Source organism: Carassius carassius, chromosome 30 (genome assembly GCF_963082965.1).
Source record: "Carassius carassius chromosome 30, fCarCar2.1, whole genome shotgun sequence".
In the NCBI taxonomy this organism is placed as follows: Eukaryota; Metazoa; Chordata; class Actinopteri; order Cypriniformes; family Cyprinidae; genus Carassius; species Carassius carassius.
Window position 1 is genome coordinate 18265100 of NC_081784.1, and position 17072 is coordinate 18282171.

At 38.0% G+C, this 17072-nt stretch overlaps 1 protein-coding gene and 1 pseudogene across 3 annotated transcripts in view; one reads left to right on the forward strand and one right to left on the reverse strand.

Moving 5' to 3' along the window:
* LOC132110334 (serologically defined colon cancer antigen 8 homolog) overlaps positions 1 to 7061 on the forward strand; it is a 45542-nt pseudogene extending 38481 nt beyond the window's left edge.
* A 2138-nt stretch (positions 7062 to 9199) lies between these two features.
* LOC132110797 (RAC-gamma serine/threonine-protein kinase) overlaps positions 9200 to 17072 on the reverse strand; it is an 87644-nt gene continuing 79771 nt past the window's right edge. For all 3 annotated transcript variants that reach the window (XM_059517752.1, XM_059517754.1, XM_059517753.1), the window contains 4 exons: positions 13546 to 13760; positions 13286 to 13373; positions 12587 to 12689; positions 9200 to 11762 (listed from right to left, as the gene is read on the reverse strand). In XM_059517752.1, the coding sequence (XP_059373735.1) occupies positions 11677 to 11762; positions 12587 to 12689; positions 13286 to 13373; positions 13546 to 13760 (492 nt within the window). In that variant the 3' untranslated portion in view covers positions 9200 to 11676. The remainder of the gene's footprint in view (positions 11763 to 12586; positions 12690 to 13285; positions 13374 to 13545; positions 13761 to 17072) is intronic.

Genomic DNA, 17072 nt, shown 5'->3' on the forward strand with positions numbered 1-17072 from the left:
TAACTGGGCAAGCCAAGACAGATTGGATATATTCTTTACCGCTTATCCTTCCTCCAAGCCTCACATACCCATTCCCACCACTATCTGCAGCATGCTGCTGATGGGAGCCTCGTAAATTCACCGGATTTAGTGATTTGTCGTTCCATTTGTTGAGATCTTCTTCTGTTGGTTTGTTTGTGCATTGAAGGAACTAAACCTGCCTCATTTGTTCTGATATGCTGTGCTAAGTAACTGCTAATGTTGCCGTTTTTGTGAGCCCTGTTCTCATTGGAATATCCTAAAAGAGATTAATGGTTTTATTTGTGTATAGCTGTACTGTTATGAGACCATTTTGACACATAAAATTCAAATAATTTAGTTCTGGGTTTCCGCGGGGTCTTAAATTTAGTTGCATCAAATTTAAGTCCTTTCCTTAAAAAGTCTTCAACTGTACAAGAAAGTCTTAATTATGATATCAAGAGGTCTTAAATTAGGGGACGGAGAGCCCAGAATTGCGATACGGCTGACTGTGACGATTAATCTTCAAAAAGGCTCTGATTTCATTGAATAAACAGGAACGCTGCACGTTCAGAGTCCGGTGCTGCTGCTTTGTGTTCTGCCGTTACCAGGGAAACGGATATATCTCTACCAAACACTCCACCTGCTGGCAGAGAATAAATTAGCATTTTCAATAAAACTTGTTTTGTTCAGAGCTCAGACCAATGCAAAAACTTGTTAACTAAAAATGTTAACTGGTGGATTGATAAGAAGAGAATGCATTATAAAAATCTAAAAATAAGGGTGTGCGATAATATCGTAAATGGTTGTTTTGGCAATGTGCGATTTGATATTATATTGCGAAAAGCAAACACAAAACACACCTACAGAGTGAATGCATACATTACGTGATGAAGTCAAGTAGGTTAGACTAGTGCATTCTTTCACTGCTTTAATCAGTCTATTAAAATGCATTTAGAGTCATTGCATAATTCAAGATATAGGGCAGACAATGTATATTTATATAATTTCATACAGTTAATAGTACACGAGGAGTGCCGTTTTATCTCCAAATGATTACAAATGTGATATCGAATTTATACGACAGTTTAATAAACTATTTAATATTAAGAGACTTATGTTGTAGACACCATATTTACTGTTTTTGCTCTATTTCTCCAATACGGATACTGATTTCATTTGCTTGGTAACAGCCCAAATGCAAGATTTTGACTCAAAAGATGATGCACACTTGTAGAAAAAAATGTCCTTAAGGTAAAAATGCCCATAAAACTGGTTGGTGGTTAATTGATATCTTTGCTGTGAACTGAACACACAGAATATGAAGAATATCAAAAAATTCAGGAGTCAGCTGTCCACGGAAGTCCTCAGCAAAATATTGTCTAATTATCGGCATCAATAAAATCACAGAAAATGATCTAGATATTTTTCGTCTTTTTCGCACACCCCTAATTTATGTTAATGTAATAATTAATTGATAATAATTGTTTCAATTAATTAATACTTTTGACTTTAAAGGCTGAAATGTAAAGTTTATTATTTTATATCACTTTTTGTGAAAATTTGTATCTGAACTGTAAATTATGAAAGTGACGTGACTCAAGGGCACCTCAGTCGTGGTATTGAGAGCGGAGAGAGAACTGTACATGCACCCCCCCAACAATTCCTGCCGGCCTGAGACTCGAACTCACAACCCTCAGATTGCGAGTCCAACTCTCTAACCATTAAGCCACGACTTCCCCTTATGCTTTTTACAGTTATATGAATTTTATTTGTGCAGGTCTTAAGGTCTTAAAAAAGGTCTTAAAAAGTCTTAAATTTGAGTTTATAATCCTGCAGAAACACTGTAGTTTAAAGTGATTTGTTTCAGAAACTCAGGGGCCACAGAGGCATATTTTTGATGACCACAGAAATGAATTAAAATTTCACCTGTAGAGCTAAAGTTTATGTAGTTTTTTTTTTTTTTACTGATCCTGTCTTGAGCTGCCAATCCATAATTCAACTGTTGTGTTGCTTTTCATATCATAATAATACAATAAATGTTAAAACATGCAGGTAACATAAATGTCCCCTCATTCAATATATTTTGTAAATGTTTTTGAAGGAAATTAATAGTTTTATTCAGCATGGATGCATTGAAGACATTTTTTTCACTTTCTGTTAATCTAAGAACCCTTCAAATACATTGATGAAAATATCAAATGAGCAATAAAAGAAAAATCTGTTCTTGATCAATACATCAGCACATGAGAGTGATTTCTGAAGGATCATGTGACACTGAGGCCTGGAGTAATGATGCTGAAAATTCAGCTTTGACGTCACAGAAATAAATTACTTCTTAAACTCGATTTAAATACAAGCTTTAAAAAAATACTTTTAATATTATTTCACAATATTATTGTTTTTAACAGTATTGTTTTATTTTTCCAAAAAATTAAAACACCAAAATAATTTTTTTTTCAATAATAGTGTTGGTTTTTTAAAGTATTTTTTTTTATATAAGTGGTTAATAATAATAATAATAATAATAAATGATTTAAACAGTCAACTCACAGACCAATTGAGCACATCCTTTATGGACCACCAGTGTTCCTCAGATTGATCAGTTTGACAACCACATGAAATTTGGGAAATTGTTAGAACTATTTAAAAGCACATTCTTGCTGTTTAATTTGCAGCACTGTTTATAAGTTTTCCATGTAATGTATATGATTTGTAACTTTTCCCCCAGTAAATCTGTTTAATGTGTAATAATTGCTTTAACATCTAAAGCATAGTATTCTCTAATTGCCATTTTTTGTGTTTTCTAAATATGTAAATGGCCAATACAGTTACCTGAGTGCTCATTTCTGCCGTGTCTGTGTTGCGCTGGCTTCAGTTAGCCTGGGAGCCAGCAGATGGTGTCCTTTCACCAGGGTCAGCGGGGTAGTTACACTCTCCAGCTCTCTCATAGCAGGCAGAGGCAGCAGTGTCCAGGCCGGGCCAGCTCAGCCCAGCTCCATGCACTAAGCTGTATTAAAAACCTAATTAAGTTGCGTGCCAGTAAATGGAGGGAGGTTATTGGATTTGCAGCCTTAGCTGCTGGACAGCCTTCTAATTTAATCAGACTCCCATTGTGAGTCCAGCTTCAGAGATGACTACGGGAGTTTTCTCCCTCTCTCTTTTTTTTCTTTGGGATGGTTTATGGGAGTCAAACGCAAACAAACACAGTCCTGAACAAGGGCACGGGTCGTGCACATTGGATGGATTTGAGTCCATTAGTGGCTGTAGAGCAGATAAATGTGGGGGCTGTTTGACATTTGCTGATTAAGGGCGGTGTGATTGTATAATAGGTTAATGCAGCATGTCTGTCTCCAGAGGTGCAAAGGTGCTGCAGATGGCTTGTGTGTGAGGTGAGGGAATTACACAACCTGCTTTAAGTGCTCAGGATGCCTGACATTATACTGTCTGCCACAGAGCTGATTCTACTGGACGGGGCAGGCTCATTCAACATAACCACACTCTCAGCAGAAACAGAAAACATTGCAATGAATTGGAATAGATGACATTATGTCAGTCTTCAATCAATTTACGAATCGTTGATTTTTAAAAATGCACAGACAATAGTGAGTGATTCAAGCCATGTTTTATTCCCAATGTATCAGCTTCTGCCATCAGGGAGATGGTATAGTGTCCCATTGTGTAAGAGCAACCGTTACAAAAAGTCATTTATTCCTGTATCAATTAATATGTAAAATAGCAAGATGTAGTAATGTAGTCATGTTGAATCGGATCCATTTTTTATTTTTTATTGCCTATATGGTGGAAAGAGGTGACTGTTGCTGCTGTTAATATTTTAGCTTTTTATTGGTTGTGTGTGAATATGTGTATGTATGTATATGTTGTGAATCAATGCAGCTTGAGTCCAAGACAAATTTCCTTAAAAAGGACAATAAAGTATACAAACAAACAAACAAAACAAACAAAAAAAAAAACAAAAAAAACAAATTAGATTTAGCTGAATTATGAAAAGTCATCCATTAGTTCATAATCATTCCATTAGTTCTTGATTAATCCTGACAATATGTTGAAAAATACTCATACAATACAATACTGTTAGTATTGTTTAATAACCAGTTTGGAGTTGGATTTCTATTTTAAATTTTTTTTTTTTTTTTTTTGGATTTTGAAAAAAGTCTCTTATGCTCTACACAGCTGCATTCATTCGATCAAAAATATATAAAACAAATACTGTTATCTTTTTTAATATATTTTAAAGTGTAATTTATTTCAGCAGCCATAACTTCAGTCTTCAGTGTCTCGTAGTCCTTCAGAAATCACTCTAATAAATCATGATGATTCTAATGCTTCATCTTATGATCTGTGTTGAAAACAGTTGTGTTGCTTAATATTTTTTTGGAAACTGTGATACAGTTTACAACTCATATGTCTTATACATTAACTCATAAGTCTTACTGTATAGTATGGCTGCACACAGTTTACACATACTTACTTTGAGTGATTACTTGAGACTGTATTTCTGCATATTAATGATCGTTTTTTACTAATACTGAATCAGTCTTAAGCAATAAAGCTCATGTATTTGAGAAGAAAAATAAACCTTGTGTCAAAAAAAAGCAGATGGCACATTAACAGAGCTTAAGCGGGTTTACAAATAATGGTCATGTTCTTGCAGCTCTCACTTCTCAAGTTTCTCTTATCCTACTTTTTCTTTTTTATTTCACATTTTGGAAAACAACAGCAGATGAATGGTACTTTCTGAAAGACCTGAAGAGCGGCAGAAATGGTAGACAAAGGTTTGGATGGTTGCACTAATACAGAAGAACATTTGGAGCTAAGTAGTGTGTGGAGGAGGTGAGGGCCAGTGTCAAAGCGCTGCCAGACTCTGGAGGAGGGTGGCAGCAGTAGAGCCAGCTCCCTGCACAGCAGGACCCGAGCATGGGACAGGATGCCCACCACAGCCCTGTGATCAGCCCTGTCCAGCTCACACCAGGAAGTCCAGCAAAGAAATGAAAGGAAAGAAAGAGGATGAGGGCGAGGGAGACAAAAGACAACAGCACTTGACTGAGGCCTGAGGACAGGAACAATCTGTCTAGCGCAGGCAGATGAACTATTCTGCACACACTCCCAAATAAGACAGGATTTAAGGAATCAGAGGTGAATGACAAAAGCAGAGTCACATCTGCTGTCACACCAGACAGAGAGAAAAGAAAGGCTTTTTTTTTTTTTTTTTTAAAGGCTCTGGCTCTAGTGAACAGTAGAAGCTGGAGGACCATTTTCAACTATTAGCTATAACTCTCCTGTTGGAGTCTTATATATATATATATATATATATATATATATATATATATATATATATAGACATAAGTGAGGGTAGCACCATATTTAATTACTGACATGAATGAAAAGGTGGATTTTACTGTTGTTTAACAAAATACAGATTCTTTAGCTGATGAAAAATCCTTCCAAAAACTTACTTAAAATAGTTTTTGAAAGTTATTAGATATGATCTAAGACCTCTGTAGTGCATGCCATTTGTAAAGACTGCTGTCAAAAAATCTCTTTGTATGCTTTTCACAAAGGCACACTGATTCGACCAATGGTGTGAGTGTGGGGCGGGACTATCTGTTTGGCCTGCCAATGGCAGATGGGGCAGAGTCTGCTTTAATGGTCCTTTATGAAGAATAATAGCTCCAGTTCCTATTTACTTTCTATATATGGAATAAAAGCTTAGACATTCTGATAGATAAAAAAAAAATATGTTTTAAGTGATATAAAAATGACAAAAATATACTCTAAATAATTGCACTGTCCCTTTTAGATTGGGGTAATCTATATGTTCACTTTCTGAAAATGATGTCTTAACAGACAAAAGATGTTGACAGATTTTCTGCGAAGTCTCTGAGCAATCCTGTCATCACGACAAACAGCCCAAAATTCACATGCTGTTAAAAAACACCAAGGCCAAGAGAACATTTATGAAACCATGTCAAACCTTTCTGGTACAATGATAACTCAGTTCCTTTACTCTGTGTGTGTGTGTGCGTGTTGTCAGACTGCACTGTCAGGCCAGTTCCCAGCAGGTGCTGCAGCTCATGCATGACCTGTAAGTCCAGGTCAGTCTCTGTTATATACTGTACTCATACCTCTGCTTGCTCTTTAACTTAAAATGCCATTTCATGCATTCTGACTTGTTTACACAGTTAAAGAGTTGGATTCTCATACTAAACATGGCCAAAGTCTCAAAAAACCTGTGCCAAATACACTCCATCAGGGTTTGTATAAGTTTGGTGCTGAGCAGTTGCAGGTTCAAATCGATACCGTTTCATGTCCTGAGCACTTACTTTTGCTTTATTTCTTGTCATCTATCCACACTCTGTCCTAAAGCCAGTGGAGAAAATCTGCCCAAAACATGATGAAAGTCTAATGGTAATCAGCATTCAGAATAATGAAAAAGTGAAATATCTGGATGCACTGTGGTGATGAGAATGTTTGGGGAATATGTGAATAAATAGTCATTTAAACAAATGCCTAAAAGATATAGTGGTGATTAAAAATGCTTTATTTTATTTATGCTTAATATTATTACTTCTGAATCTTTGAATATTGGAGAGAAATGTGACCTGCATCCACAGAGAGAGAGAGAGTAGAGCACACAAGCAGCACAGCAGCTGGTAGCCATGGCTGCACATCACGCTAGACCAGCCACTCACAGATGCTCATCCAGATTGCTGCTAGAGGCTCGTCAGCAACAGACAGCGAATCGCCGAATGCTGACATTCGTTGGAGATTATTGCAAATGGAGCGATGCTCCGCAAAGCGCTGCCGCTTTCTGCTCTGTTAATACAACCATGCTGTTGTTTTGTTATTAGTGCGAGTTAGTAATTCAGACTCTCCCTCTGAGCGTTTGTCTAAGAACACCCACATGCTGACCGCTTCCTGCTCATGCTCAAAGCTCATTATACAAGGCCAATTAGGAATTATGCTAGGCCGTTTGAAATAAGTGAAAGCATTGAATGAGATAGAAGAGACAGTCTGGTTCATTCCTCTTCTTCTGTTGAGATGATTAGGTGAATAGTTTAGTGGTGCTGGGTTTCTTATTGAGTCTGCATCAGGGTTGTCCCGTCTGTGTCACTTTTTTCCTCGGGTGCATGTTGAGAAGAGAACGGACATGAGGTCCATGAGGTCATGTGATCAAGTGACAACCAATCATTATGTGACACATTCCATATAACTACACAATGAAAAGCAACAAGGAGTGCAAGTCATAGATCACTAATTTTAAATAAATAGTAAATAAAAAGCATATGAAGAAATGAGGACATGATTGCACGACTGTGATGCAAATTCCTTTTGTATTCCAAATTCTATTATTTATCTTTTTGTATGAGTTTTATCAAAGATAACAGGGTGGCTGAAAAAAAAACCTAAAAAAAAAAACAGTTATCACTATCTCTCTCCTCTTTTTTTTTTTGTGAGCCATTTGAAGATTTCATGTGCAAGGCTTCTGGGCTCATCTGTTTCTAGCTATTTTTGGCTGTACATTCACAGAAAATGGCTTACTTCTGCATTGAAAAATAAGTGGATATTTATATCCATCATAAAAAAAAAATACAAAAAAAAGTTGAAATGAGAAAATCATATAAAATATAAAATGAGAATTATTTACAATTATAATTTTATTATACTATATAGATTATGAGGTGCTACATTTATGATGAATCATCAATGTTTTGTCTGGACTCTGGAGCAAATCAAAGAAACACGACTCGAGCCACAGCAGATTGACGTAGTGCTTTATTTAAGCAGTCTGTAAGAAGGAAAATAATGTGCATCCCTATCATATACATTTATGTGTAAAAATACTAGGATGTCCTGTGTACAAAAACAGTTTCTTGCAGATAAGCTTTCCGCATCTGTGTGGGCCCCTATACTGTATTCAAGGAAATAAACTTTGTTTTATGATGGATGGTAATACAGTTCTTTTATATATTTTTCTATGTTAATCCCTTTCATGTAAAGTTCTTAACCACATGACTAGTTCTTAACATGGATCTAATGACAGAGCTAGCAAGGTCAAGAAATGTCACAAACTCTAAAGCTACATGGAGATAAAATGTTTTTGTTGTTTCTTCTCTTTGTCTTTTTGTTTTGTTTTTAAATAAATACTTTACAGTTCATGCTCATACATAATACACTACCAGGAGCGCAATATAGAGAGAGTCTGTTGTAGACAGTACAAACAGTAGCAGCAGTGTGCACACGGATGTGCGCTTAGAAGGGATGAAGCCCTGTTGTCTCCATGGGTCCCTTCCTCACACTTGTTCAGTATTCAGGGAATAATGACTTTAGGTCCTCTGAAATTCTTAAAGTGTGACAACAGTACAGCTCGACTTTTCTACAACACTAGAGCATTTGGGAATCTTGGGAAATATTAGTCTGTCTGTGTCTCCTGGCAGCATTTCAGGTCTATCTGCATCCACACCGTTACATATTACAGAGCACAATCACTCAGGAAAGTAAAGTAGCATGAGGTCATGAGGGGCGAATCTGTGCTTTCAAGTATTTTCTTCTTTTTTTTCCTCTAATTTTATTTTTCTTTATTCTTTTTTGTTTTTTTATTTTTTCCCCATAAGCAGGGACCTTTTTTTTCTGATGCTGAGCTATTATAAAAAGAGCAATGGGTATGAAAGTGCTACTACAGGCAGATACAAAGCCAAGTGTTCAAATATGGAGTTACAAAAGTGTATGATTGATTAGGCCAAAGCCAACGGCCCTTCTGCTGTTTAAATAAAGTATTACTAACATCTTTCACATGCAAGATACGGCTCGACTGAACATCACCGTCCTCTGCCACTCCATGACTTGAGGAAAACCCTTTGGTCCCTCACAAGTGCATATTAAAGTTAATGTAATGGATGAACAGCATCACAGTATGAATGATTAATCCTAATGAGTACAATCTGTACAATCACAAATCTGAAGTGACAAAAAAAAAACATACAAAGGGAGTGCTTCTATCTCCCTATTCCATATAAATTGAAACTCTAAAAGTTACCTAACCAGAAAATGTAAAACAAGACACAAACAGTTATTCACCTGATTAAAAACAAACAAACAAAAAAAAAAAACCGGTCAGCAGTCTAAAAAGCCCATTAAATTAAAATAGGTAGTTCTTTAACTTTTTTTTTCTTTCGTCCTCTCAAAAACAATAAATAAATAGGACAAGAAAAAGGAATGGGAGAAAAGACAAGGAATGATCTAAAGCAAAACGTCCAAGTTGGAAGACAAGAATGACACAAACAGTGAATTTTCCCACAGTACCACCGCTGTGCTGTCAGAAAACATTATTGGGTTGGACATCACAGTTTGAAAGCTAAAACCAGTCAAATCTGGCAATAGAGCAACAGTACCATGCTACAGCATCTCACATTACACCAGTGGACAATTCACAATGCACACAATCAACGCAGGCATTTTGGCGGAAAGCTTGAGGGATTTGGACAGAAACTTTCTGAATCATCCTTAAACATCCGCCATCAAACCCATGCCAGTCCTTAACAAACTTGCAAGAAACCCCACTCTAACAAACCTTGTTCTACGTCACATTTCATATAAACACCGTCCAAACTCACTCCTTCCTCGTGTATCACTTCCCTCTTCACTAACGTCCCACCTCAAGATGAATATTCTCCCCCAAACCTCTTACCTGGGCTGCACTTGGCCAAATTGCCTCAAAAAGTCCCAAGGCAATTATAAAAGAAAAAGATTTTACCATTCCTACCCAAATTAAACTGACACCCTAAACACAACAGCAACATGCACACGAGCCATCTTTACACTCAGAAAACAAACCCCACACACAGACAGCAGGTTTTTTATTGCCAAACACTATCAGGAAATATACTGCATAAATCAAATCATTACTCAATAATCCAGATATTTCCCTTTGATGCAATTTAAAGAACACTGTCCATCTCAACTCATTCATAACTCTCCAGGTTTTCTCAACTTTCTTATCAAGCTTCATCCAAGTAAATCCTCAGTCTGCAACCATAACTTATGTATACAAGGATTCTTATGCTAATGTCTGATTGGCGTATGAGTCTGTGGTGGATGGATTTGATTTGTGGACCACTGTATTTCAAGAAGGAAAGTGAACATGACACTAGATGTACCAAACCACATTAGCACTCGAAACAAAATAGTATTTGACTTACTGTATCGATATCTGCATTCAAGTAAAATGATTCCTTGTTCACAGTCCTGCCTCGAAACAATGAGAATGTGCAGTGTCATGTTTAAATGCTCATTAAAAGCGTGTCCTGCTCTGTTACAGACTTTAACATACAGTAACCCATCTGAATAAATCAGTATGGTCTTTTAAAGCCCTTTCATTGGTGGAAAGACAAGCAACACATTTCAACATCACTCAGACTGCTCACGATGGAGAGTCAAACTCCTGTGGGGAAATAAACAACAGAACAACACTACACTGGTGTGGAAAGGGAAAACTAAATATAAAGCAATGAAGGCCTTTGCAGTGACCCATTTACATTCGTAAGCCTTTTTAGGTGCATTTAATTCACTCAAAAAAGGAGACTCAGAAAGCTTAACTCTTAATAAACGCAAGGACAAACAAACAAAAAGACAAAAATAAATTATATTTGCTTAAATAGGTTTTCTTTTTTTAATGACTTATTTTCTTATAAAACAAAAAAATAGTGCTCCCTGTCATTCTTTCCATTAATGCTGGCTTTTTGTTGTGGTTACACTGCTTCCACTATTGAGCATTGAGTTGAAAGGCTTTCACACAACTTGTTCTTAAAACAGTTTGGGCTTTGGGGGAATTCAGTCTGATCATCGGCTGTATGTCACAGCTGTGTATCGGTGGATAAAACATTCCACATTAGTCAAGCGTGCTGTTTTTTCCATGTAACACTGGGACAATCTTTTAGGGAATGATATGTAAGAAACAAAGCCTTGGATGAATTAATCTGAGTGAGTTTTTCTTACGGGTAGTCTAAGTGAGGGTTTAGCGCTGCATAGCTCAGGTTCACAGGGCTTTGTACGGAGGAATACTGAGTTACGGAACAGTGAGGGGTAAAGCTAGTCCTGAACACAGATGTCCTCTGTGAAGCCTGAGTAAACCGTTTATGGCAGTTTTGACTTTATATAACAGAAGGTGAACCTTAAAAACAGTAACAACAGAAGCAGCTGAGACTGGAGCGGTTTTGAGTAGCTATATTACATATACCTGGAATCGCAAAACCCATGTGAATCTTTAGCCATGCAGTTGGATTTATCTGAACTAAATGGATGTGTCAAACACCTAGTTACTAGTTCCCACTGAATAAGGAATGTGGAGCAACGTCTCAAAACAGAGAAACACAAGAAGTAAAGAAAAAAGTCCTAACAAAAACAGTAAAAGTTCTCTCATCCTGACACAACCTTTGGGTTGGAGCTGTGAGGACGTTTGAGTGGGCTGAACCTCGGTTCGAATCGAAGTGCAAATTCCCGTCACCCTAAATCAGAAGTTTCCCTTGGTCTACATAAACAAATGAAAGAACCAAGATGGACGATGGAGGGTCAAAAGGGCCAGGGCTGTTAGAAGCTGAAGAACAAATTTGTTCCAGTGGTAACCTTGATGAGGATGAGGCAGTGTCGGCTGCGTGGCGCTCACTCTCTCCCGCTGGCGGAGTAGGAGAACTGGGGGAAGTGTGGCCGTCGCTCGTTGTCCATGCAGTCCATCCCATCTTCATCGACTGCAGAGAGGGGCACAGCGGTAATCGGTCAGGTGCAGCCAAGCTAACAATACCAGTCATTTTTTTTAACAGGCTCATGAGTATAAAATGTTTTCTGCAGTTAGCCGTGAAGAAAACTTTATCTGAGCCACTTTTACACTTCCCATCAGGTCACAAAAAGCCTGCAATATGCCAAATAACTGGCACCCACACACTTACAGGAAACAAGCTGTTGAATATGGAGTCTGTGGAAGACTTAACCGTTGCAGGGTGAAAACAAGGTTGTTACTTTTATTCAAACTTAAATGGTCCTGCACATCTTAAATATCGACAGACATTTTACATTATCATATCATATTATAAATGTGTATACAGTCAGTGTTGCTGATGGAAAAAGTAGTTTAGCTCTATGATACATGTTAGCTCTTATAACCCAAAGGTTGCGGGTTTGAGTCTCGGTACTGACAGGTGGTGGGAGTGAATGTACTGTGCTCTCTTCCACCTTCAATACCACAACTGGGGTGAGATCCTTGAGCTAGGCACCAAACCCGCAGCAAAAATGGCTGTGTTCACAGTGTGTGTGTGTTCACTACTCACTTCTGTGTGCGCACTTGGATGGGTTAAATGCAGAGCACAAATCCCGAGGGCATAATACTTGACTACACATCACTTTCACTTTCAAAAAAGTAACACCCATAGTTTTCAGGTGATCGAGATTTGTGCCAAAAAATGAGAAGATAATTAAGTCAGCACAATATCAGACATGTTTTCTTGAATACGCTTTGGTGTCATTACAGAATTGTCAATGTATGCAGAGATAAACAACAAACATCTGACAAACTCACATTTTTCAGGAGGGGTTATTGTAATCGTCTGAGCTGTGAACTCTTCATCGAAATATCTGGTATCTGTCTCTGACGACACCTGAGGCTTGAAGGGAGGTATCAGCTGAGGAAGGAAGAGAGGGGGATGAAAAAAAAAAAAAAAAACAGAGCACCTGTTTTTGCAGATCTAAGTCTGAATGAGGGTGAGCTGGAGGGCTCAATCTAAAGCCTCTGAACCACACCTCCTCTGCCAACCATTGTGCTATTTGAGAAGGCTGTTCAAGTGATAGTGACCTATTAGTGCACTGTCATGTACTATTAAAAATATTTTGGTTGTGTGCACTTTTAATAACATTTTACTCAGTTTTTTCCTCAGAAAATACAAAGAAATGAAAAATTTTTTTTAAATCATGTCTGAATATTCTATAATGGCATCAGTGACTTAAGAAATGTGCTTTTCCATGATGTACGAAATAAATTTGTAGACCACTGCTATATCTATGAAAGCCTGTTTCTGGTTCATAAGTTATGACATATAAAAGATGCAATTGTGAAACATTATGTCACAATTACAAGAAAAAAGTTTACAATTACAAGTTGTCTTTTTCTGTTTTTACTCTAATGGAGAAATGGACTTCAATATAAGGTCATCATTTAATAAAATACTGAGAGCACCTTTAAGTGTAGTGATGCATAAGGAAAGCCTAAATTCTGAATTACCTTTTTATCATAGACATCCTGCCAGTCAATTCCAGCAAAGAAACTATGGCGCATAATTTCCTTAGCATCATCCGGACCTCCACCAAGTCTGACAGGAAAACAAAAGGAAGCCACAGGTTTTTAGTCAGAAGACTAAAGTTAGTTCCTATCTAAATAAGTGCTGTAACTGAAGCAAAATACAGAAAGACCAGTTGAAATGCATAAAGAATAAAGTTCATTCAGATCAGTATTGTTATGACTTGTGGCTGAGCAGATTGTACCTCTTATTGGGATCTTTGATGAGCAAGCCTGACAGTAGGGACTTGGCATCAGCAGAGAGGGTCCTGGGGAACTTGATGTCCTCCATCAGGATGAGCTCAAAGAGCTTCTCATGGTCCTGATTGTAGAAAGGCAGTCGGCCACACATCATCTCATACATGACCACACCGAGACCCCACCAGTCCACCGCACGGCCGTAATCATTGTCCTCCAGCACCTGAAAACAAACACATCTGAAAACATTTCTGCATGAAAGCACTCATGACAAAGCGCAGGTACACAGGTGGACCCAAAAATGGACAATTGGTACAGAAATAAAACATCTCATAATTAAATGTTAAATATGTTAAAGTGTTAACCTGTTAATCATTCTTTGACAAACACTCAAAAAACTCAAACAGTGTTGTGCAGGATTGACCACAATTTCAGTTCATGAGTGGGAATTTGAATTGAATCGGACACATCCCACAGGAAGCTGAATTGGAATTTTGGTGACTGAAAGAGGTATTTAATGACTTGCAATTTTACTACATTTAATCCACTCATTTATTCATCCAAGCCATCTATCTATTCATACATATATCCATCCATCCAGCAATCTACCCATTCGACTGCGTCTTTATTCCCCTTCATAAGGCCTATAAAAAAGACCTTCAAAAAGCTTTTTCTCCAAAACTCCAAACAAAGTTTGTCTTGACAAATGCCTCGACAAATGCCTCTTTTCTAGTTAAAAATAGTCCCTTTAATAAAAAAAAAAAAAAAGAATCCTGTTTGCTACCTCACATCAAATTCAGGAATTAAATTGTACCAGTAGTTTAAAAGGCATTCTCCATTAAATTCTGAATGATGCAGAAGAAGAGCTAGGTAAACGTATTTCAAAAGAAGTTGCTCATGTGTAACTTAACACTGAATCAATCTCATCTCCATAAGAGTCATTACAGCTAAGAGTTCCTAAATGAATGGCAGTTATGAACATCAGTGCTTATATATGAATATCAGTAGCTGGTAATGGCAGCCCTTCACACACTCTTACTGTAGAGCTTCTCATCACCAAACCCATGACAGCGTGAGCCAGCTCCATCTCTCAGACCCATCAGTGCTAGACTGATAAAAGCATCTAAACATTCATTCTTCTCCAGCTCAGGATATATTTGGATCCTGGAAGCACAATCCTAAAAGCCTGATATCGTTGGATCAAAGCTATACTTTTGGGCAAGAGTCCCGGGCCCCAATTACTGAGGATGCTTCACACCTTACCGGTGGCTCTTAAAGTCTAGGTGGCAGAAATAAGGCGGCTGCAGTTAGCATGCAATGTAGAGGAGCTCTTCAGAGAGGAGAGTCGTGATTAATACGTCTGACTAATGACAAGGCTGGCTGGCACAGAGCCAGGGAAGCATATGCTGGTGGTGTTATAATGATGTCTCCTCTCTGATCTTTAAAAACGGGCAGACCTGCATAAGTCAACAGCAGCATTCATTACTCTGTCTGATTAGGGAGCACAATGTGAACGTTCATGTGTGAACACAGTGCTAACAACCTCCATACAGTGAGATGGGTGTATATGACTATCCACTTATAAATGTCAGAGTATAAATGTCAGTATTTTATATTTCCACTTCTCAAGGACACATTCAATTAATATTATGTAGCAACATTGATAATAAAAAAAGTACCAATTCAGCATAACAGAATGATTTCCGAATGATCATGTGACACTGAAGACTAGAGTAACAATTGCAAATTTTTTTGCTTTGCTATCACTAGAATAAATTAAATTTTATATATAAAATTATATTCAAATAGAAAACAGTTATTTTAAATTGTAATATTATTCTACAGTATTTTTTTACTGTATTTTCATCAAATAAATGCAGCTTTGATGAGCACTTTTAAAAAAAAAACCTTAACTTACCAATTCCAAATTTCAAACGAGAGTGTATGTTATTTCAATGAATAAATCAAATGTGCTGAATGGTACATTTTGCATAGTTGATTTGAACTATATTACTTGCCAGAATTGTTATTTATTGTATTTGTAACTATTAATTAATTATTTACACAACATGGTTATCTTATATCATATTTCCATGGAAGCTGCTTCATACAGTTAAGTTCACATGCATTAAGTGCCATCCAAAATAAATGGCTAAACAAACCAAATGTATTTTTTGCAGATGTTCATGTGCATTACAGTGATTTTACCACAGCTAAGGGTGCTTTAATAAGTGTGAGCAAATGTGTATTCAAATTACATGGACAGAATGTGTGTGCTTATGCATGTCTAAATCCAGGACTGGACAGAACTGTGTGTTCTGGAAGCAAACAGGAGCGTAAGCGAGGAGACCGTTCATGTGTGTGCGCGGCACGTATGGGTGGATTGTGCTGTTTGTCCTGGGTGTGTGCGTGAGCAGCTCGGCTGCAGGCGGGGATGCGATTAATGCACACAGAGCCAGTTGGGGTCTCCCTGTTCCAGAGCCACAGGCGAGGAGGAGCGGCCGCAGGGGAGGAACAGGCCCCTGCTCGGACAGCCATGTGGAAAGGCTGCTGCTCCCAGGACTGGGCCCTTGGCAGGGCTGGACAGGGAGGGATGGGACAGAGAGCCTGTGGCTCCACCAGCCCAGTTCCTCAGCAGGGCAGTGGAACAGACAGCCTCCATGAGCTTATCCCACTTTGGCCGGGCTACACGACGACGCTTGCACACATGCACACAGATAAGAGTGTGCAAAGTGCAGTCAAATATATGCACACATAGTATAAACACACGCCTACTGCAATATGCAGGCTTACCTGCTGCTAAGCACCTGTCTGCATCCTTCAAGAAGACGAACACTAGCCACACCTGCATGCTGACAAACGCACATCCTGGAGGCTCATTCAGAAAAAGCTAATGTGCTCTGAATCACACCAGGAAACCAGTGATAATGTGCTTTATTGGTTGCAAACATGCTGTAGAAATGCTGCAGTTACTAAATGCTAAAGATGTGACAGATGAGAACTCAATGACAGATGACATACAGCTTGTGAAAGCGAACTGTTATTAGATAAGTATTTCTGTAAATGTATCTTTATTCATTCTCATTAACACTTAAAACATTTGCCGAGGGCCAAATTAATGCGAAACTATTCCAGTTTCACTTCTGTAACCCTAAAAGAAAATCTTTTTTTCCTCGAAATATTTTTCACACTCGCTCTCTTTCTTCTTCTCTCTCTCTCTCTCTCTCTCTCTCTCTCTCTAATCCCCCTCTACTTTGCATCTCCAGAACTTGGCTCAGGCAGTGCTCTGTTATTTTTACACCAGTACGGCAGTATAGATATCCAGGTTTCCCAGCCACCTTCTTCCAACCTTCCCCATCTGCCACCATCTGCCTCTGTTTAGCACGTACTTTTTTGTGCAATCACATACTCTTGTGAAAAATAACCAACACTCAAATCATCTCCTGGCACAGCGGCCAGGCTGAGCAAAACAAAATGTTGCGCCAAATTGTATTTCGTACTTTTTCGAGCGGAATCTATACCCCCTCCCACTCAC